Raw genomic sequence first — 22,108 nt, forward strand, 5'->3', positions numbered from 1 at the left:
TATGAATAGTTTGAATTTTTGTTGTCCTAGAAGTTCATCAGTTTCCACTTTGAAAATTAAAAAAAAATTCCTGTCTTCATATAATCCCTACAGTGCAGAAACAGGCCCTTCGGCCCAACAAGTCCACACTGACCCATGGAGCATCCCACCCATTCCCATCCCCATATAGCCTACCTAACCCTGAACTCTACGAGCAATTTAGCATGGCCAATCCACCTAACTTGCACATCTTTGGACTGTGGGAGGAAAACTGGAGCACCCAAACTCCACACAGACAGTTGGCCGAGGCTGGAATTGAACCCAGGTCCCCGGTGCTGTGAGGCAGCAGTGCTAACCACTGTGCCACCATGTTACCCATTTCTGCGTTCGCCCAGAAGTGAACAAAGCTATTAATTAAAGTTGCAAGAGAAATGGATGATTTGCAAGTATTTGGAAACCATACGTAAAAAATGTATAACAAGGTTTTGAATTCTGCTTCGCCTCTGTTGTGAATCAGATTTTTAATGTTTTTTTTTGTTTTGACTATATTTCATGGGCGCTTTATTTTACCAGCGTTGATTTGAATTAAATGGATTTTACAGCAACAGCTGTTCTTTGAAATGATCTGCATTTTGTTTCCTATAACCTTTATTTAATTCTGATTTATTCTCACTAATTTTGAATAAATATAGCATGTCCTCATAATTGGAAAGCAAGTTAGTCAGCTTGTTAATTCACAAGTGTTAGACATTTAACTTTGATTTTTTGATAAAAGTTCATTTGAAGTGATTCCAAGATTGTTCTACATTAGTTCAGAGTAGTGTGATGTTCCAAGTGTCATAAAATTGGCAAAAGGTATCTTTAATCCAGATTGAACATTTTATCTCATTTTATTTGTCTGTGCACTATGTGGTGTGGTTTGAAATTGTATTTAATTTTGCAAGTGTCAGAACTGCAACTGGATAGTCTTTAAATCAACAATAATCCTTAAACAAATTCATTAGTAGAAACAATGGCTAAATATTTCCAGAAGTGACATCGAAGTGGCTTCAGTTTATGGTAACCTTAAGAAACGATTGATCTGTTTCTTGTTACATTCTTACAGCTGGAAGTAAGAGAGGAAGCTGGAAGTAACAAAGATTTGAAGATTCATTGTGACAAAGAAGAGCTGAAGATTCATCAGCTTAATATCCAGATCAGAGAAATCTTTGCCAATCGTTTTACTCAGATGTTTGCAGATTATGAGGTGTTTGTAATTCAGCCAACCCAGGACAAAGAATCTTGGTTCAGCAACCGGGAACAAATGCAGAACTTTGATAAAGTGAGTTAAACATTAAAGATGAATTGTTAGCTTTTTGCTAAGTATTGTTTCAGTGGATGTTGAAGGTATGCATAAACTTTATAGATGTTGAAGTCATTATGGTATTATACTTTTATTATATATACTCTATTGTCTCAATTTTTTTCCAGTTTTGTGATTGTTATCACACTTCTTCTGAAAATAGCACCTTCTGATTGGGAAAGGAGTTTATAACCTGGATTGCTAAAGCTCTTTTTTTAAAAAAATCTTTCAAAAAAGTTGCTTTCTTTGTTAACCCCTATACTCTATACATTTGTCAGCACTGAATTACATCTATACTCTATACATTTGTCAGCACTGAATTACATCGAGATTTTGATCCCTTGACACTATATTTTTGTAAACCTGTTTTTTTGAATGAAAAAAATGTATAACGCCACTAAGGCAGATTATGCTCAGGCAATAGCAGCTTCACATGTACATTTAAAGGTTGCCCTGAATTAAGCAGAAGAACTTTGCTCAGAATCACCAGCAGAGCACTGGCAGCCGTGCCATCTGCAAGAATACTTATAGCTAACGTGCACCATAAGGTGACATCGTCACCAGCAGTAATGATTACCTGTGATCTTGAGTTCTCCCTTCTGTCCCCTATCATCTTCATTTATTCAGGAATTCAGGTGGCTTTCAGTGTTGCACAAGTTGTCGCTTGGAGACCGCTTTGTAGAGCACCTGCATTCTGTTTGCACCCAATGGCAACACCTTCTGGTCGCCAACCATTTCAACTTCCCCTCCCACTCCTTGGGTGGCATGTCCATTCTGGGCCTTCTCGAGTCTTACAATAATGCCACCCACAAACTGGAGGAGTAGCACCTCATTTTCTGCCTTGGGAGCCTATAGCCCAATGACCCAAATGTGGATTTTACCAGTTTCAAAATCTCACCCCCCCCCCCATCCCCAACCTCATCCCATGATCAACTCTCCCTCTCATCCCCACCTCCTTGACCTGACACGACCTGTCCATCTTCTCTCTCACCTATCCGCTCCTCCAACCTCACTGACCAACCCTCACCACTCTCTACCTGCACTCACTTCTTACCATCCCACCTACCTTCCCCAGCCCCACCACTCCCCTCTTTATTTATTTTTGAGCTCCCTTCCCCATCCCCATATCTGAAGAAGAGTCCCGACCCAAAATGTCAAATGTTTTGCTCTTCTGATGCTGCCTGGTCTGCCGTGTTTCTCCAGCTCCACCCTGTTATATCTAGTGTAAATGTAGCATATTTTTGGTGGTACAGACTGGATGGGCTGAAGGGTCTCTTCTGTATGATGCTATGCCACCATAGTGTTCTCGATGTTTTACTGCCCATTCTTAGCAAACACTAAAATATACGTAATTCCTCCTATTCTTCTATACAGGTTATAAGCAACTGTTTCCTGCCCTTCCTGACTCAGTAATGTCATAATGCCAGGTCCTTCTCACTTAGAATCACATACACATTATGTAAATTAAGTTGAACCCGGAACTTGGGGATATGGCAACCTGTTAATGGTAGCAAGTTATTGGACTATTCTTTGCACGTAATTTAAATAGTGCCTGTGTGGAAACCCTGTTGAAATTTTATCCTAAAAAGAACTTCTGTTTATACAGCTCATTTAAGTACTCCCTAAGTGTTTGTTAACCAGCAATTTGCAAAACGTATTTATTACTGAGTATATTAAGTGCAAATTTCGTGAAAAAATTCCATGTGAATCTTCCTTATAGTGTTTATAGTACTAATATGTTTGTAGCTGGTGGTGTGATGAACTTTGTGGTCCTTCTGCCAATCTTCTCAAATTGGTAACCTCCTCCTCTTCAAATTTTTTCCAATGGGAGCAATACCTCTCTAACTACTTTGTTGCGACATCTGACAATTTTGAGCACCTCAATCAAACCTCTTCTTTCTTTCCTCGAAGGAGACCAACCACAGCTTTTAAAATCTGTCCATGCAACTGAGGTCTCAGATCATGTGAACTATTATTATGTGTCTTTTCTGCACCTTCTGAAAAACTTCCTTATTCTTCCTCAAGTCAGGCATCAGAACTGAGCACACTACTCCATTTGTAGTTGAACTAGTGTTCTGTCAAGATCCATCATAACTTGCTTGTTTTTCTTTGTGTCTGTTTATAAAGTCCAGATTAGTATGTGCTTTCATGATCATTTTCGATATCTGCTCCGAAACCTCTGCAACTTGTGTACTTTAACATGAAGTATCTCTGTTTCTTCATCCTGCATAGAATAAAGGTAAAATTGCCACAGTCCAACTGATCATCAGGTTAAACCATCACCATCAGCCTCTCTCTAATGGGAAAGCAGCTCTGTGGTCTGGTAGGACTATGGCGACTTTATCTTTTTGCCTTGTATTGAATTTACATTAACACTTCTTCCTTTCATAGTGTGTTACTTCACAACTGATTGCATTAAATTTCATCTGCTGTTTTTCTGCATTTTGCTCCAACCAGTTTATGCCCTCTTGAAGTCGATCACTATTCTTCTCACAGTTCAGGATACTTCAAAGTTTTGTATCATCTGCAATTTGCAAATGTGACCTGAACACTCAAACCTGGGTCACTAATTACGTTAGGAAAATGATCAGTTTTGATTCCAAATGACATGTTCATACTTATTATGATACATGTTTGGAGCAGGTGAGACTTGATCCTGGATCTTCTGGCCAGAGGCAGGCATGCAACACCGCACCACAAGATAAAAACTGAAAGAACCATGCATCTGCCAATGTGGTATACTGCATCCACTGTACCCGGTGCGGCTTCCTCTACATTGGGGAAACCAAGCGGAGGCTTGGAGACCGCTTTGCAGAACACCTCCGCTCAGTTCGCAAAAAACAACTGCACCTCCCAGTCGCAAACCATTTCCACTCCCCCTCCCATTCTCTTGATGACATGTCCATCATGGGCCTCCTGCACTGCCACAATGATGCCACCCGAAGGTTGCAGGAACAGCAACTCATATTCCGCCTGGGAACCCTGCAGCCATATGGTATCAATGTGGACTTCACCAGTTTCAAAATCTCCCCTTCCCCTACAGCATCCCTCAACCAGCCCAGTTCGTCCCCTCCCCCCACTGCACCACACAACCAGCCCAGCTCTTCCCCCCCACCCACTGCATCCCAAAACCAGTCCAACCTGTCTCTGCCTCCCTAACCGGTTCTTCCTCTCACCCATCCCTTCCTCCCACCCCTAGCCGCACCCCCCACTACCTACTAACCTCATCCCACCTCCTTGACCTGTCCGTCTTCCCTGGACTGACCTATCCCCTCCCTACCTCCCCACCTACACTCTCTCCACCTATCTTCTTTACTCTCCATCTTCGGTCCGCCTCCCCCTCTCTCCCTATTTATTCCAGTTTCCTCCCCCCATCCCCCTCTCTGATGAAGGGTCTAGGCCCGAAACGTCAGCTTTTGTGCTCCTGAGATGCTGCTTGGCCTGCTGTGTTCATCCAGCCTCACATTTTATTATCTTGGAATCTCCAGCATCTGCAGTTCCCATTATCTCTGCTGTATAGTTTTGGTTTTCCTATCTATGGGAGAATGTACTCATCATAAATTGAGTTCAGTGAGATTCATCAGATGAATTCCTGGGTTGACAGGGATGTTTTGTGAGTTGAAAGTGAGGAATGTGGGCCTGTATTGTTTAGAGTTACAAAGAATGACAGGTGGTCACATTGAAACTTACAAAATCCTTGTAAGGTATGACAAGGTGGATGTAGAAAGGATGTTTACTCAGCTTGTTAGTTTGGAACCAGGGCACTAATAAGAAGTCGGCCAATAAATACAGAGACGAGGAGGAACATCTGCACTTGTAGGTTAGTGAATCTTTATCCCAGGTGACTATAGAAGTGTATCATTGAGCATGCTCAAGAAAGTGATTGATACATTTCTGGAGACTAATGATATCAAAGAATATAGAAATAGCACAGAAACATGTTGAGGTTGATGGTCGCCTATTTAGAGTATTTCTTCAACTCAGAGAATGGTGAATCTTTGGTATTCCTTGCTCTAGAGACCTTTGGAGATTTAGCCATTCAGCGTGTTCAAGACTGAGATTGACAGATTTCTACATTAAAAACACCAAGAGATACAGAAGTAGTCCAGGAAAATGGTGTTGTAGATCAGCCGTGATCTCTTTAAATGATGTAGCAGTCTTGAAGGAATAAATGGCTTATTCCTGTTCCAATTTCTTACTCCCTTAATTAATGCAAAAAGATTGTAAATTAGGTTTGCAGTGAATATATTTCAATGTGTGAAGCTTATAAACGAAGCTGGAGCAGATGGCAACGTAGGATGATGATATTGCAGTAATAACAGGTATGAGGCTCAAAAAGAGAAGAATTGTTAAGGTTATAGAAGGAATGAAAGAGAAGTGAAGGGTTGGCAGACAACAGTATCAATTAAGTAAAATATTACTTAACTGAAAAGACAGTCTATCCTGGACAAGTCAAGGTGACAATCTATTTGATGAAAGTGAAGAAATAATAGAGGTGCCAATACACAGTGTGTAATCAATGCACTAACTTTTAGAAAAAAAAGAGAATAAATCAGGGAATCTCACAGAGGTGCATAAACTATACAACAATGATAATAGGGGACACTTGAATTATCCCAATTTTATACTAGGATTGCAATTGCACAGCAGAGAGAGATGAAACGTTTCTTATGTTTTTCAGCATAGTTTTATGAATCAATATATAATCAATATATAGTCAGCACGGTTTTGTGAAGGGTAGGTCATGCCTCACAAACCTCATTGAGTTCTTTGAGAAGGTGACCAAACAGGTAGATGAGAGTAAACCGGTTGATGTGGTGTATATGGATTTCAGCAAGGTGTTCGTTAAGGTTCCCCACAATTGGCTATTGTACAAAATGCAGAGGAATGGGATTGTGGGAGATATAGCAGTTTGGATCGGAAATTGGCTCGCTGAAAGAAGACAGAGGGTGGTAGTTGATGGGAAATGTTCATCCTGGAGAGCAGTTACTAGTGGTGAACCACAAGGGTCGGTGTTGGGTCCACTGCTGTTTGTCATTTTTATAAATGACCTGGATGAGGGCGTAGAAGGATGGGTTAGTAAATTTGCAGACGACACTAAGGTCGGTGGAGTTGTGGATAGTGACGAAGGATGCTATAGGTTGCAGAGAGACATAGATAAGCTGCAGAGCTGGGCTGAGAGGTGGCAAATGGAGTTTAATGCAGACAAGTGTGAGGTGATGCACTTTGGTAGGAGTAACCGGAAGGCAAAGTACAGGGCTAATGGTAAGATTCTTAGTAGTGTAGATGAGCAGAGAGATCTCGGTGTCTATGTACACAGATCCTTGAAAGTTGCCACCCAGGTTGACAGGGCTGTTAAGAAGGCATACAGTGTTTTAGCTTTTATTAATAGAGGGATCGAGTTCCGGAACCAAGAGGTTATGGTGAAGCTGTACAAAACTGTGGTGCAGCCGCACTTGGAGTATTGTGTACAGTTCTGGTCACCGCATTATAAGAAGGATGTGGAAGCTTTGGAAAGAGTGCAGAGGAGATTTACTACGGTGTTGCCTGGTATGGAGGGAAGGTCTTATGAAGAAAGGCTGAGGGACTTGAGGCTGTTTTCATTAGAGAGGAGAAGGTTGAGAGGTGACTTAATTGAAACATATAAAATAATCAGAGGGTTAGATAGGGTGGATAGGGAGAGCCTTTTTCCTAGGATGGTGACGGCGAGCACGAGCGGGCATAGCTTTAAATTGAGGGGTGAAAGATATAGGACAGATGTCAGAGGTAGTTTCTTTACTCAGAGAGTAGTAAGGGAATGGAACGCTTTGCCTGCAACGGTAGTAGATTCGCCAACTTTAGGTACATTTAAGGCGTCATTGGATAAGCATATGGATGTACATGGAATAGTCTAGGTTAGATGGGCTTGAGATCGGTATGACAGGTCGGCACAACATCGAGGGCCGAAGGGCCTATACTGTGCTGTTATGTTCTATGTTCTTTTTATTTCTGATCCAGTGAAAAATGAGATTTTCCTGGATTTGGTTCTGGGGAATGAGATGGGTCATTGATTGCTTGAATTAAGGTTAAATGTTTGCAGGTGGGTGGCATTCATTGGTAATTAGTTGTGTACAAAAGGATCCTATGGGATACAATGGTCCGTACTTCTGGGCCAGAAGATTTGGGTTCAAATGCCACTTGCCAATAGGAATGTCAGTTGTGCCCCCTACAATACATTTTACTTATAAGCAATGCTTACGTTATCTTTTATAACGTAAACCAGTTATGGATAATGTGGTGTTGAAGAATTCAATATTTATTCTAGTAAACTAATATATGCAAATATGATATTCACAGGTACATCACTGTTTAAGCTAATAATAGACTTTTGGATTATAAAGAGCAGTACATTTTCAATAGCATGTCTAGCTTCACGTAATCAGAGCTAGGATGGCATCCTTGACCTTTATAACCTCTGCTCCTCATGCTATGACAAAGTTATGACCATGTCTCTTCATGGTACAGTGACATACTGACAAAGATAAAAACAGAGTGTGTCATAGCATGTGCAAACCAAATGATTAATATATTTCAGAAATAGTAGGAAGGGTCTAGGCCCGAAACGTCAGCTTTCCTGCTCCTCTGCTGCTTGGCTTGCTGTATTCATCCAGCTCTACACCTTGTTATCTCAGATTAAATATATTTATTAGGCTTTTTATGCATATATTAGAAGAAAGAGGGCAGCAAGGAAAGAGTAGGCCCAGTCAAGGACAAAATAAGGAATTTATGCATGGAGCCACAAGAAATGGGAAAGATCCTTAATAGATTGGCAACTTGGGCACAGAAATGGTAGATGGAGTTTAATCCAGACAAATGCAAGGTGATGCATTTTAGAAGATCAAATTTAGGTGTGAATTATACAGTAAGTAGCAGTACCCTTAGGAACATTAACACATAGATCTAGATATGTGGGTCCACAGTTCCCTAAAAGTAGCAACACAGATGGCTAAGATGATTAAGAAAGCCTACGGCATGCTTGCCTTCATTGGCCAGAGCATAGAGTAGAAGTGTTGGCAAACTAAAAGGCATTAGGGTGTACACTAAAAGGCATTAAGGTGGACAAGATCCCAGGTCCGGATGGGACCTATCCCAGGTTACTGAGGGAAGCAAGAGAGGAAGTAGTTGGGGCCTTTACAGATATCTTTGCAGCATCATTGAGCACGGGTGAGGTCCTGGAGGACTGGAGAATTGCTAATGTTGTCCAAGATAATGGGAACTGGAGAATCCAAGATAACAAAGTATGAAACTGGATGAACACAGCAGGCCAAGCAGCATCTCAGGAACACAAAAGCTGACGTTTCGGGCCTAGACCCTTCTTCAGAGAGGGGGATGGGGAGAGGGTTTTGGAATAAATAGGGAGAGAGGGGGAGGCGGACCGAAGATGGAGAGAAAAGAAGATAGGTGGAGAGGAGAGTATAGGTGGGGAGGTAGGGAGGGGATATTTCAGTCCAGGGAAGTCGGACAGGTCAAGGAGGTGGAATGAGGTTAGTAGGTAGGAAATGGAGGTGCGGCTTGAGGTGGGAGGAAGGAATGGGTGAGAGGAAGAACAGGTTAGGGAGGCGGAGATAGGCTGGGCTGGTTTTGGGATGCAGTGGGGGGAGGGTCGAGCTGGGGATGCAGTGGCGGGAGGGGACAAACTGGGCTGGCTTTGGGATGCAGTGTGGGAAGGGGAGATTTTGAAGCTTGTGAGGTCCACATTGATACCATTGGGCTGCAGGGTTCCCAAGCAGAAAATGAGTTGCTGTTCCCTCAACCTTCGGGTGGCATCATTGTGGCGCTGCAGGAGGCCCATGATGGACATGTCGTCTGAGGAATGGGAGGGCGAGTTCCCTTTGTTTAAGAAGGGTAGCAAGGATAATCAGGAAATTATAGACCAGTGAGCCTGACTTCAGTGGTGGGGAAGCTGCTGGAGAAGATACTGAGAGATAAGATCTATTTACATTTGGAAGAAAATGGGTTTATTAGTGATAGACAGCATGGTTTTGTGCAGGGAGGGTCATGTCTTACCAACTTGATATAATTCTTTGAGGAAGTGACAAAGTTGATGGATGAGGGAAGGGCTGTAGATATCATATACATGGACTTCAGTAAGGTGTTTGATAAGGTTCCCCATGGTAGGCTGATGGAGAAAGTGAAGTCACAAGGGGTCCAGGGTGTACTAGCTAGATGGATAGAGAACTGACTGGGCAACAGGAGACAGAGAGTTGTAGTGGAAGGAAGTTTCTCCAGATGGAGAACTGTGACTGGTGGTGTTCTACAGGGATCTGTGTTAGGACCACTCTTGTTTATGATATACTTAAATGATCTGGAGAAAGGTATAGATGGTCTGGTTAGCAAGTTTTCAGATGACACTAAGATTGGTGGAGTAGCAGACAGTGAAGGGAACTGTTGGAGAATGCAGCAGAATATAGATAGATTGGAGAGTTGGGCGGAGAAATGGCAGATGGAGTTCAATCCAGGCAAATGCAAGGTGATGCATTTTGGAAGATCCAATTCAAGAGCAAACTATATGGTAAATGGAAAAGCCCTGAGGAAAATTGATGCACAGAGAGATCTGGGTATTCAGGTCCATTGTACCCTGAAGGTGGCAATGCAGGTCGATAGAGTGGTCAAGAAGGCATATGGCATGCTTTCATTCATCGGACGGGGTATTGAATACAAGAGTTGGTAGGTCAGGTTGTAGTTGTAGAGGACTTTGGTTCAACCACATTTGGAATACTGCGTACAGTTCTGGTCACCACATTGTCAAAAGGATGTGGATGCTTTGGAGAAGGTGCATAGGAGATTCACCAGGATGTTGCCTGGTATGGATGGCGCCAGCTATGAAGAAAGGTTGAGTAGATTAGGATTATTTACATTAGAAAGAAGGAGGTTGACCGGGGACCTGATTGAGGTCTACAAAATCATGAGAGGTATTCCCAGGGTGGATAACAAGAAGCTTTTTCCCAGAATGGGGGACTGAATTACTAGGGGTCACGATTTCAAGGTGAGAGGGGAAAAGTTTAAGGGAGATATATGTGGAAAGTTCTTTATGCAGAGGGTGGTGGGTGCCTGGAACGCATTGCCAGCGGAGGTGGTAGAGGCAGGCATAATAGCATCATTTATGATGTGTCTAGACAGATACATGAATGGGCAGTGAGCAGAGGGATACAGATCCTTGGAAAATAGGCAACAGTTTAGATGGAGGATCTGGATCGGTGCAGGCTTGGTGGCCGAAGGGCCTGTTCCTGTGCTGTAATTTTCTTTGTTCTTTCTTCTTCTTTGTTCTAAACCATGTTACAGCTGCACAAAACCCTTGTTAGACTGCATTTGGACTATTGTATCCAGTTTTGGTCATCACTCTACGAGAAGGACATGGAAGCTTTGGAAAAAGTGCAGAAAATGTTCACCAGGGTGTTGCCCAGTCTCGTGGGAATTGGCTCTGAGGAAACTTTAAAAAGACTAGGATTGTTTTCACTGGAAAGACGGTGGCTGAGAGTAGACCTCATAGAATCTACAAAATTATGAGAGGCATTGATAGGGTGGTTAGTCAGAGGCTTTTTCCCAGGATTGAAGATCCAGTTACAAAGGGGCACTGATTCAAGGTGAAGTACGATTTTCATGTGGAGTGACAGGACCAAGAACATACTGCCAGAAGAGGTAGCGGAAGCAGGCATGCTGTTGACATTTAAGAGGCATCAGGATGGTTACATGAATAGGGAGGGATTAGAGGGAGATGGACCAAATAAAGGCAGAAGTTTTTTTTTTGTTTAGTTGGGGCATAATGATCAGCACAGGCTTGGAGGACCGAAGGGCCTGTTCCTGTGCTGTACTTCCCTTTTGTTCTTTTATAACTTAGGGACTCAATCAGTGTGCCATATTCTGTGTCAGAAGCTTCAAGTTCAAGTTCAAGTCCTACCTGCCCCAGAGGAGTGCCTTTATAAATCCAGTTTAGTTTAAAAATGGTCTTGTAGTGCAGCTGTAGTATCACTATCTATGGCCAGAAGATCTGATTAAAGTCTCATCTCAGGATGATTTATAAATACCTGAATAGGTTTGTTTTTATTTTATGAGACATTGCACCACCTGAAGTACTTACACATTCATCCACAATGTCTGAAGTGGCAGCCAAGGGAAGAGTCTCAAGAACCCAAAAACTGGCAATCGAGAAACATGTCAAAGCCAAGAACCAATGCAAGAAGAGCAAAAAGGAGAGCCACAACATCTCGATTTACAAGTGTCTTAGAGTGCAGTGGTAATGTCTTGAGGTGTGGGTTCAAGTCCTATCTGAGGATGTGATAGTCATAAAATTATACCAAATCACATCCAAACAGATTGATTAAAAATATGAAGAGGCACCATGTGATGTCTGTTAGTATGTTAAAGGTCTTCTGCAACTAGTGGATACACAGAAGTTGGAATGCAGTTTCGATCCTGGAAATTATATCTTAATCTATAAATTTCTTTTGATGTTTGTTGCAGTTTCCATTTATAGGAATATCAGTTAGTTCATTAATTTACTCCTTCAGGTTTTCTGTGTGTGTGTGTGTGTGTGTGTGTGTCTGTTTGTGTGTGTGTGTGTGTGTGTGTGTGTGTGTGTGTGTGTATGTGCGCGCGCGCGCGCGTGTGGAGGGGGTAGAGAGACAGCACTTGTGCATGTGGTGGGTAGAGAGGTTGCGCATAGTGGGTAAAGAGAGGATTCGTGCGTGCATGTGGTGGGTAGAGAGAGGATTCGTGCGTGCATGTGGTGGGTAGAGAGAGGGGGAGGGGGTGGATGTGGGTGTGCACGTGCCTGCAGTGGGTTTAGAGAGAAAGCGTGTACACGCACACGAGAGTATGTAGTGTGTTGGGGTCATCTATAGTATGACATGAACCCAAGATAGTAGTTAAGGCCATCTTCACGGGCACCGATCTTGGCTATCAGCCTCTGTCACGCTACAGCTGACCCCACCACGCTATATACTCTCACATATGTACACACTCATCCTCTCTCGTGTACACACTCTCACGTAGATTCTCTCTCATGTGGGCTCTCTTTTCACCCCCTCCTACAAACACTCACACTCTCATTCTCACACACACACGCGCACACACACACACACACAAAAACACACACACACACACACACACACACACACACAAACAGACACACACTTAAATACATTCTATTTTGTTCAAAAAGCACACAATGTTTAGACACAGTCAGTCAATGGGGTGCTTTATAAATTCCTGCTTTACAAATAAAACCAGTGTGACTCCAGGTTAAAACACAGACAGATTCTAAACAAGGCCCCACACTTAAAATGCATTGTCTGACTTGAGATGTCACATGTTGGATACACTATTAAAATCTTTCGTTATCTCAGGGCAGCGACTTGAAAGAAATGCTGGGATTTGCATTTTAATCAATCGAAATCTGCATCCCCTTTCTAAGTGATTAAAGTTTTAACAGGAGGGAGTCAGCCAGCCATTGTAGGCTTGCCCAACACATTCACATCAGTTGTATGATCCTTTAATCATTTACTTATAAATTCTGTGTCTTGATGCCTCTCTCAGTAACCTCAGAAAAGAGCAACGCTCTGAAAGCTAGAGTTTTCAAATGATCCTGTTGGATTATGACCTGGTGTTCTGTGATTTTTGACCATTGACAGCAGTTATTGGCTCATCACAAAGAGGAAAAGAGTCAAATCTGTATCAATTAACTTTATAATTTAATTGAAACAAGACATACATTCACACCATTTGATTAGGAAAGGATTAAAAGCAGCCATGTAATTCATACAAGACTAAAATCCATGTGTGCATTCACCAAGTTTCTCAGACATTCCCTGAACAGTCACAGAAAATAAAAGTTAATACCTTTAATACCTGAGGATAGGAATTCATCCTGGCTGGGCAATTCCTCAGGTCCTCGATGTAATTTCTCCACTTCCAAAGTAGGGTCCTCAACTCCAGAAATCAACCTTTGCTGAAGTATTCACTGGCTGCATGCCCCAAATCCTTCACTTTTTCTTCCCAAACTGCAGTATCTGGCCTGCTGTGTTCTTCCAGCTTCAGATTCTCCAGCATCAGCAGTTCCTACCAGGTCAGTATCTTATTCTCATTGGTTTTGGCTCATCTGCCAAGCCTGTGTCCTTTAATTGTAGGCTTCAGCCTAAGTACATTATTAGCATGACCACATTATGCTGCCCCCAAATAAGGATTTATACTTTATGTCACTTGTTATCCTCTAAGGTGAACCAGTTCCAAACTGCCCAAGTCAGTGGCTGGAGCTTGGTTATTTAATTTCAAAAGTTGCTGATTTTATGTCTGAGCAGCGGTGGCCAACAGCTGTTTTACAATGGGGTTCCACAAGGACCAGTATTGGGAGCGTTGCTGTTTGTGGCACATATATGAATGATTTAGACTTTAGTGTAGGAGGGTTGATTGGTAAGTTTGTGGATGATATGAAAATTGGTGGAGTGATAAATAATGAGGAATATAGCCTCTGATAATAAGAGGAAATAAACCGGCTGCTCAGAGGTAAATGGATTTGAATCCATATAAGTGTAAAGTGATGCAGGAAAAACAAGGCCAGATAATATGTGATGAACAGCCAAATTCCTGCTGAACCATAGTGCTGCTCTCATTAAAGAGAGGTGACTGGTGGTTTAATATGAGGGTCACCAAGCTTTAGACAAAGAGAGAGTTATCAGTTCATAGAGATCTACAGTAGGGAAACAGGCCGTTCATCCCAACTCGTCCGTGTAACCCAGTTTTCACAATTTATCTCGTCCCATTTGGCTGCGTTTGGTCCATATCCCATCCATGTACCTGTCCAAACGTTTCTTAAATGACAAAATTGTACTCCCCTCCACCACTGCCTCTGGCAGCCTGTTCCAGACACTCACCAACGTCTGCGTGGGGGTAAAAAATGCCCTTGCAAGACCATCGAAAGAGTTGTAGAGATTTCAATAGTTGGGTGTTTGCTTTTGACTGACGCAAACGCAGTGGGCCAAAGGGCCTTTTTCCTTGTTGGAAACCTCTATGACTCACAATTTACCCAGATGATATGCCATTTGCCAAATTTTTGCTCACTTACTTAGGCCTTCCAAATTTTCATGAAGTATCTTCTCGCAGCTCTAACGTTCACCTCGACTTCTGTCAATTGTCAACTTGGAAAATTACACTTCATCCCAAATCATTGAATAGCTAGTATCTCAACATTGACCCTATGATGTTCCACGAGCTTACCAACCTGAAAATGATCCATTTACTCCTACTGTCTGTTGTTTGACTACCAACTAGTTCTCAATCCATGACAGTATGTATTCCGAGTCTGACCACAGCTAATACCTTCCTATCTTACCCCAGTGTCTCTGTAGTTTCTCTGAGCACCATTTTTCTCCCTTCTAATGGTAAATCTTGGTGCTTAAAACCAACCAAGTTAGTTTTAAATATTCCCCTCCAATGGCCATCAACAGAACTAGCAGACACCCTTGCAGCATGTTGGTCCCTGATCTGTTAAAATGCAACTTAATGTAACTCATCAGCTTGTACAGGTTTTTACATGCCTCAAAACTTGTGGCGGGAATCTAAAACCTTCCCTCCTATGTCACCTTTCCAACTATGAATTAATTTGTTCTCTGACTTCTATACTCATTAGTTCATTGCATGTAAGTGAGCGGGAGGTTACTATGTTTGGGGTCCTGTTTGCTTCTCCTCTTTCTGGGCCCCGAAGCACTTTCATGTGGGACTTCATTACCTTGTCTGTTCAAGATGTTGGTACCAAAATGGGCTGTTTGTCCTATCTCCCGTGTACTTGACAGCTGTTTAGTCACATCCTTGGCTCTGATACGAGGGAGACCATGTAATGCTGGACTCATGTCTGAAGTGACAGAAATGTCTGATAGTTCCCCCAACATTAAAAGATCCCCAACTGATTTTCCAGTCTTACTCCTGCTCCTTGCTAGGCTGTGGACATGGTTCTGCTATTGTCCCCTGTGCTATCTTCATTCTTATTGGTATCTGGATTTGAATACCATTTGGAGAGGGAGATGTGCTTGAGTTGGGGTAAGACTAAGGTCACTTCTGTACTATTTGCCTAATCTACGTTGATTGTCTAATGATCACCAGTTCCTTTTTACCTTGCCACTTTTAAGCTAAGAATAACTGAAGAATAATCTCCTCCAGAAGCATGCTATCCACAAAAAAAATCTCTCGTGCATGCATTGTGGTGACACCAGCTGCACATGTACTGAAACTTAGAATTTAAGCTCCTCTATGTGAAATGTGCTGGAGATTGACTTGGCATGGTTATGCATTCTACAGGACTAAATTACTCTGCCATGTCTCTATTTATTAATTTCTTTACTAACTCAGAATTAAACTTGAAATTACAAAAGAACACTTAACAGCTACTGATCATCTTGTATTGTCATCACTTTTGGAGTTTTACCTCTCCCTCACATGTGCGCTCCTTTACTTCAGCCCTGAGCTAAAGATAGTACAAAGTTGCAAAAAAGTGAAATATAGAGATGCTTAACCCATACTGTTGCCTTAAAAGCCTTTCTTGAGTGCCACTGCTTTGTATATGGTGATTGTCATGTCACACTAATGCCACTGTTTAAATTTCTTTGTTTACTGCTTCTGCTTTATTATCTATTCCCTTTTTGCAGTTTTTGATTCCCCAAAATCTTCCTGCTCTTTTATTTCGAGTCTTTGATTTCCTATCACGTTTTTAAAATCTAATATTCTCTCAATTTTTGAGGAGAACAAACTCAGCTCTGTATACCTGAAGTCCTTCATTGCTGGAAACATTCTTTGGAATCTTTTCTCCACCATCTCTAAAAATTATTATATCCTTCCTCAAGTGCAAGGCCCAGAATTGGATGCTATAATCCAATTTGATGTCAAAGCAGTATTTTTTCCAATTTTTAATCATATCTTCTCAGGATTCCATAGGCATTCTTAAGTGTTTTCTCATCTTGCTCTGCTACTGCAACAACTTGTGCAGAGTTACCACCCAACACTCCCCGCCAACCTACCAAACATGTCTTACTTCACCTCCATCAGTTTTAGTATAGAATGCTTAATAATGCCTCTCATTGTCTTTTCTTTCATATGGTTCAAACTAAAAGGTTACCCACACTAGAGTGGCAGCTTTGACTCTGTGGCAACACATTGCACCAGAAGAATGTGGATTAAAGCCATACGTCAGTGACTTCACAAGTCAAGGCTAATAATTTTGTGACATGCTTTTGGAGTACTGCATAATTGGAAGCATTACTTTTTGAGTGAGGTGCTAAACCAAAACCCTGATAACAAGGTGTGGAGCTGGATGTACACAGCAGGCCAAGCAGCATCTTAGGTGATGAAGGGTCTAGGCCCAAAATGTCAGCTTTCCTGCTCCTAAGATGCTGCTTGGCCTGCTGTGTTCATCCAGCTTCATACCTTGTTATCTCGGATTCTCCAGAATCTGCAGTTCCTACTATCTCCTGCCTGTCCCTTGTGGTTCTTCTGTCTGCTTCATCACTTTCCATTCACGTACCATTGATACCAAATATTTTAGCCGAATCTCTACCCCTACTGACACTCACTGCACTACGTCCCTTTCATATAGTTTTGATCTTGGATTCCGAGCTTTTTTCATTCATGCACATACCACCGGCCCACTCCACCCAATTTATTCCCTCCTTCTATCTCTGTTTGATTTGGATACTGAGCATGATCTTAACTCCCCATGTCCAACACTATGGAGGTGCACCTTGGTTGGCATTAAAATTACTGGTAAAAATTCCTTTATGCCAGAAAATAGTGCCCAAAGTAATAATTTTCTTCTTTTACTCCCCAGGAACTGATGCTACCCATAACAATGAGGTAACCCATTTAAGTATATAGGCTTATCATCACTACACAAGTACTTACTTGGTGCATGTTGATGTACTATAAGTAAATTGTGTAACTCCAGATCAAGTTTGTATCATTAGGCGTTTCATTGCTTGTATACTAAAATACTTCTTTCACCTCAGATAGGTTGTCTTTTGTTGAATCATTCTCCTATTCTTTTTTCACAGGCTTCTTTCCTTTCTGACCAGCCTGAGCCTTACCTGCCATTCCTATCCAGGTTTCTTGAAACACAAATGTTTGCTTCATTCATCGATAATAAAATAATGTGCCATGATGATGATGATAAAGACCAAATCTTAAGGGTATTTGATGCTCGAGTTGACAAAATCAGAACTTTGAATGTTAGAACGCCAACGCTCCGTACGTCAATGTATCAGAAGTGTACTACCATAGATGCAGCAGGTAAGGGGGCCGTGTGGTACCCAATGTTTGACTTACTTTTCGTTTCATTTTCTGTTTCAGTTGCACTTGACCACTGGAATAACTGGGTGGAAGACATTTGTTTTTAGCCATGGTACTCTAAATGTATATTGCTAGAATACATTAAGATCCATTTGCCTGGATAGCTAGATTGGACTGATACTGAAATTATCCTGAGTTTGAACCACTGCAGTTTCTAATTGTGCTTGAACATGTTGTCAAAACCAGAGGAAATGGGTATCTACTTTCTTTTACTCCATGTACATTCTGAAAGTTGAACGTGGAAAGATCCTCATTTTCCTGATGATGAATTGCATTATGTAAAGATGTGAAAAGAGGAATTTTTTTTTAAAGGAAACATTTCTGTTCCCCTCAAATTCTCTGTTTGGTAAGCCAAGAGACGTTGGTCTGGGGGAATGGAACATTAACTGTTTTGCACACTACTGTGCCTCAAACAAATTGGCTGTACATCGTGGCATTATGCAGAGTAAGTATCCTCCCACTGTTCACGAAGAATATATCTCAGAAGTGTAACTATATATTTTACCATTTCCAACATCAGTGGTCATCTAAGCTGACAGTGCTAAATTGGTGGATCTCAGCAACTTTCATGGACAACAAACGTAGCCTTAGCAGTAATGTTCAGATTTTTAAAAAAACTCCCAACTTTAATTCATATTGAAATGAGAAACAGAAAATGCTGAAAAACCTCAGCAAATGTGGCAGCATTTTTTGGGAGGAAGCAAAGTCAACATTTTGAGCCCAATATGACCCTTCTTCGAAACTGAGTAGATTTAAAGTATTTATGTCTTTTCAGTTATATGGCCTCTTAAATCAAAACCATGGTTAGATTTATTAGAAGTATAGTAATTCCAGTTGACTATGAAAAATTCTGTACAAACATAAACAAACTCAGCAAGCCCAGCAGCAACTGTGGAAAGAGAAATTAAGAGATAATGGGAACTGCAGATGCTGGAGAATCCAAGATAACAAAGTGTGAAGCTGGATGAACACAGCAGGCCAAGCAGCATCTCAGGAGCACAGAAACTGATGTTTCGGGCCTAGACCCTTCATCAGAGAGAAATTAACAGTTTGTTTCTCAACAAAGTTGTCACCAGACCTGCTTGATTTCCCCTCGTTTTCTGTTTTTATTTCAGATTTCCAGTGTTCACAGTATGTTGCTTTTGTTTAGTGTATAAATAAATGAAAGACAATCAATGTGATCTACTCATCTCTATAGCATGATGGGAGTGTGATACTCAATGGCGTCTCGTCAGGTACCTTTCCTGTCATCAATGACATGAAGCAATGCTGCATAATGGTATCAGTTCTGTTTGCTATCTACTTTACAGCCATGTTGTCCTGCACATTCAAAGATTTCGACTTAGAACAGGACATTTAGTTCAGGACAGGCTGCAGCCTTTTCAACTTGCAAAGGTTCAGTACTTGCACATAGAACATAGAACATTACAGCACAGTACAGGCCCTTCGGCCCTCGATGTTGTGCCGACCTGTCGTACCGATCTCAAGCCCATCTAACCTACACTATTCCATGTACATCCATATGCTTATCCAATGACGCCTTAAATGTACCTAAAGTTGGCGAATCTACTACCGTTGCAGGCAAAGCTTTCCATTCCCTTACTACTCTCTGAGTAAAGAAACTACCTCTGACATCTGTCCTATGTCTTTCACCCCTCAATTTAAAGCTATGCCCCCTCATGCTCGCCGTCACCATCCTAGGAAAAAGGCTCTCCCTATCCACCCTATCTAACCCTCTGATTATTTTATATGTTTCAGTTAAGTCACCTCTCAACCTTCTTCTCTCTAATGAAAACAGCCTCAAGTCCCTCAGCCTTTCTTCATAAGACCTTCCCTCCATACCAGGCAACACCGTAGTAAATCTCCTCTGCACCCTTTCCAAAGCTTCCACATCCTTCTTATAATGCAGTGACCAGAACTGTATGCAATACTCCAAGTGCGGCCGCACCAGAGTTTTGTACAGCTTCACCATAACCTCTTGGTTCCGGAACTCGATCCCTCTATTAATAAAAGCTAAAACACTGTATGCCTTCTTAACAGCCCTGTCAACCTGGGTGGCACCTTTCAAGGATCTGTGTACATGGACACCGAGATCACAGAGAAGCGACCAAACGGGCTCTTGTTTGCTGATGTCTATGGTCTCATCTCTCACACCAAGCAGCATCAGTTGCTTGTTGATTGCTTTGTCTAAATTTCAGAAATCTTCAGCTGGACAGTAAGTCTGGAAAGACAGAAATTTTGTAAAATTTAAATTCTCTCTACAAACTCCAAGATCCCAAGGTCACCATCAATAATACATGCCCTCAACTCACTTCTGAATTTTGCTGTTTTGATTACCTCCACAAAAACACCACAACAGATGTTAAAATGGCACATTGCCTGACAAAAGCAGGCTTCAGAGAGAGCATGGACTTGACTAAAAACCAAAGATCAAAATTCCCCAGGCAGTGGTTCCTAAACATTTTTGTATTGCAGTGAGGCATTGATAACCTACAGTATCACATAGAGTAACTGGATGCATTCCACTTTTTCTGCTTAAGGTCTGTCTGCAAATCAAAAGGCAGAACAATATCTCTAACACCAACGTTTTTGCAGTGAGTTGATTGGAGCAATTGGAGTTGAATGAGAGCATTCTTATTTGAGTTCAACCTTGCTAAATTGGCCATATTGTTGTGCATCGAGTATTCCTGCACACCAATGGTGGTATTCTGTAGCCAGTTGAGCACGAGAATCCAGTCTAATACAACAACATTCTTAATGCTAATTTCCAAGCCTGTAAATTGAATCGCACTATGTTCGGGAGAAACAACCCTGGTACCCCTAGGTACCTATAAAACAAGCCATCAACAGCGAAACTAGATCCTTCACCCACTACTCCAATGGCAACTTCAAATGTAATATAGTTGCTCGTAATAAAGGACTTAAGAAAAATAAGACGTTGCAACTGTTAATCATGCACTTATCAGGTCAGATGCAAAAAAAGCAAGTCTCAAAGGCAGGAGCAATTTATATAGTATGCAAGAAAATCTGCAATTGGTTGGTAAGTCAATTCTGGTTTTCATTTCTGTGGAGAATGCACCAAGTAACTTTTGTCCCAACACTCTAGATTAATTTAATAAAAAAGTAATGTCTGGACATTTTCCTTTGTCCTGCAGGGGGCTCATGGTCTTAAATTAGTTACTAACATGGTTCTTAGTATACTTTAGATAACAGTTTCTGGACAATCCCATCAGGGAATTACATGAAATGTTGGATATTAGGATGGATTTTGCAATCAAAGACTGGTTGAGAATGGCCAATATTCTGCATAGAACATATAGCCAAAGGTATAAGCTTGTTTATACAATGCAACAGTTGTTTGAATGTACAGACGATGTACCTTTGTACATCTGCATAAAAATTATTATCACATTACTTATTTGCATGATCAGAAAATGTCATTTTGACTTGGTGACAGCATCTTGTTAATGGAAAATACCATGAATGCCCCTACTGTACAGTAGCAGCTTTGAACAGTTAACTTTGTCTATTGCTTAATGTTTTGATATATCTTTTCCTTCCAAAAGAAGCAGCTTTATGCGTGTCAGTGAGTATGCCCATTGCACAATGAGCAATGCTCTGTCAGGGTAACCATTATTTAACATGATAGCTTTGATATGCCTATTTCAGTGTGAATTTTGCACAGTGAGCAAATGGCTTAGGACCTGTAATGTGGTCACTTCTACCCCATACTGTCATGGATAGGTGCATTTGCAGCTAAGAGGCTGGTAAATAAACAGGTTTTCTGTCTTAGATAAACACAGTGAGGACCTAGAGGCACACAGCAGGCCAGGCAGGTTGTCTATCTTGTTGTTTGCCTCACTTCTAATTACAGATCCAACAGTGACACCTCTCGGCCAGTTCAGTCAAATGGTGATGCTATTAAGTCTCTCTTGGTGATAGGCATTGAAGTAGCCCTACAAGAGTACAAGCCCTTCCATATAGAGGAGTACTTATTCATTAGCAAAAGACCACAGTTGGTAATTGGCAGGAGGTCTCCTTGCCATGTTTGACCTTATACCATGAGACTTCTTGAGGTGTGGAGTCAATGTTAGGCAGTCTTTGGCAACTCATTGCCAACTGTATGCAGCTGTGTTGCTAGTTGTGGTAGATCTGTCCTGCTAGGTATGCCACAGAGAATATTCCTATGGATGGTGATGGTGGTGACTGGGACATAATCACTCTTGGCTTGACTAGTCTGTCAGCAGTTCACTTAATTTTGGTACAAATCCCCAGGTGTTAATAATGATGACTTTGCAGGATTAGTGGAGCTAGGTTTGTCATTGTTATTTTTGGTGCTTGGGCCATTGCTGGTTGGTCAGCCTAATTTCAATCATTTTATAGATTTTGTATTCATTTGACTGAACAGTTCCTGCAGTT

The 22,108-nt window shown here is 41.6% G+C and overlaps 1 protein-coding gene across 3 annotated transcripts in view; it reads left to right on the top strand.

Moving 5' to 3' along the window:
• The window catches only part of dennd5a (DENN/MADD domain containing 5A), a 225,811-nt gene that overhangs the window by 105,074 nt on the left and 98,629 nt on the right, over positions 1 to 22,108 (top strand). For all 3 annotated transcript variants that reach the window (XR_009446848.1, XM_048545755.2, XM_048545756.2), the window contains 2 exons: positions 1,085 to 1,300; positions 17,395 to 17,629. Coding sequence is in view for 2 of the 3 variants with exons in the window: in XM_048545755.2 (XP_048401712.1) it covers positions 1,085 to 1,300; positions 17,395 to 17,629 (451 nt within the window). In the remaining variant the exon portion in view is untranslated. The remainder of the gene's footprint in view (positions 1 to 1,084; positions 1,301 to 17,394; positions 17,630 to 22,108) is intronic.

The sequence above is a fragment of the Stegostoma tigrinum genome, chromosome 17 (assembly GCF_030684315.1).
Source record: "Stegostoma tigrinum isolate sSteTig4 chromosome 17, sSteTig4.hap1, whole genome shotgun sequence".
NCBI classification, from domain to species: domain Eukaryota; kingdom Metazoa; phylum Chordata; class Chondrichthyes; order Orectolobiformes; family Stegostomatidae; genus Stegostoma; species Stegostoma tigrinum.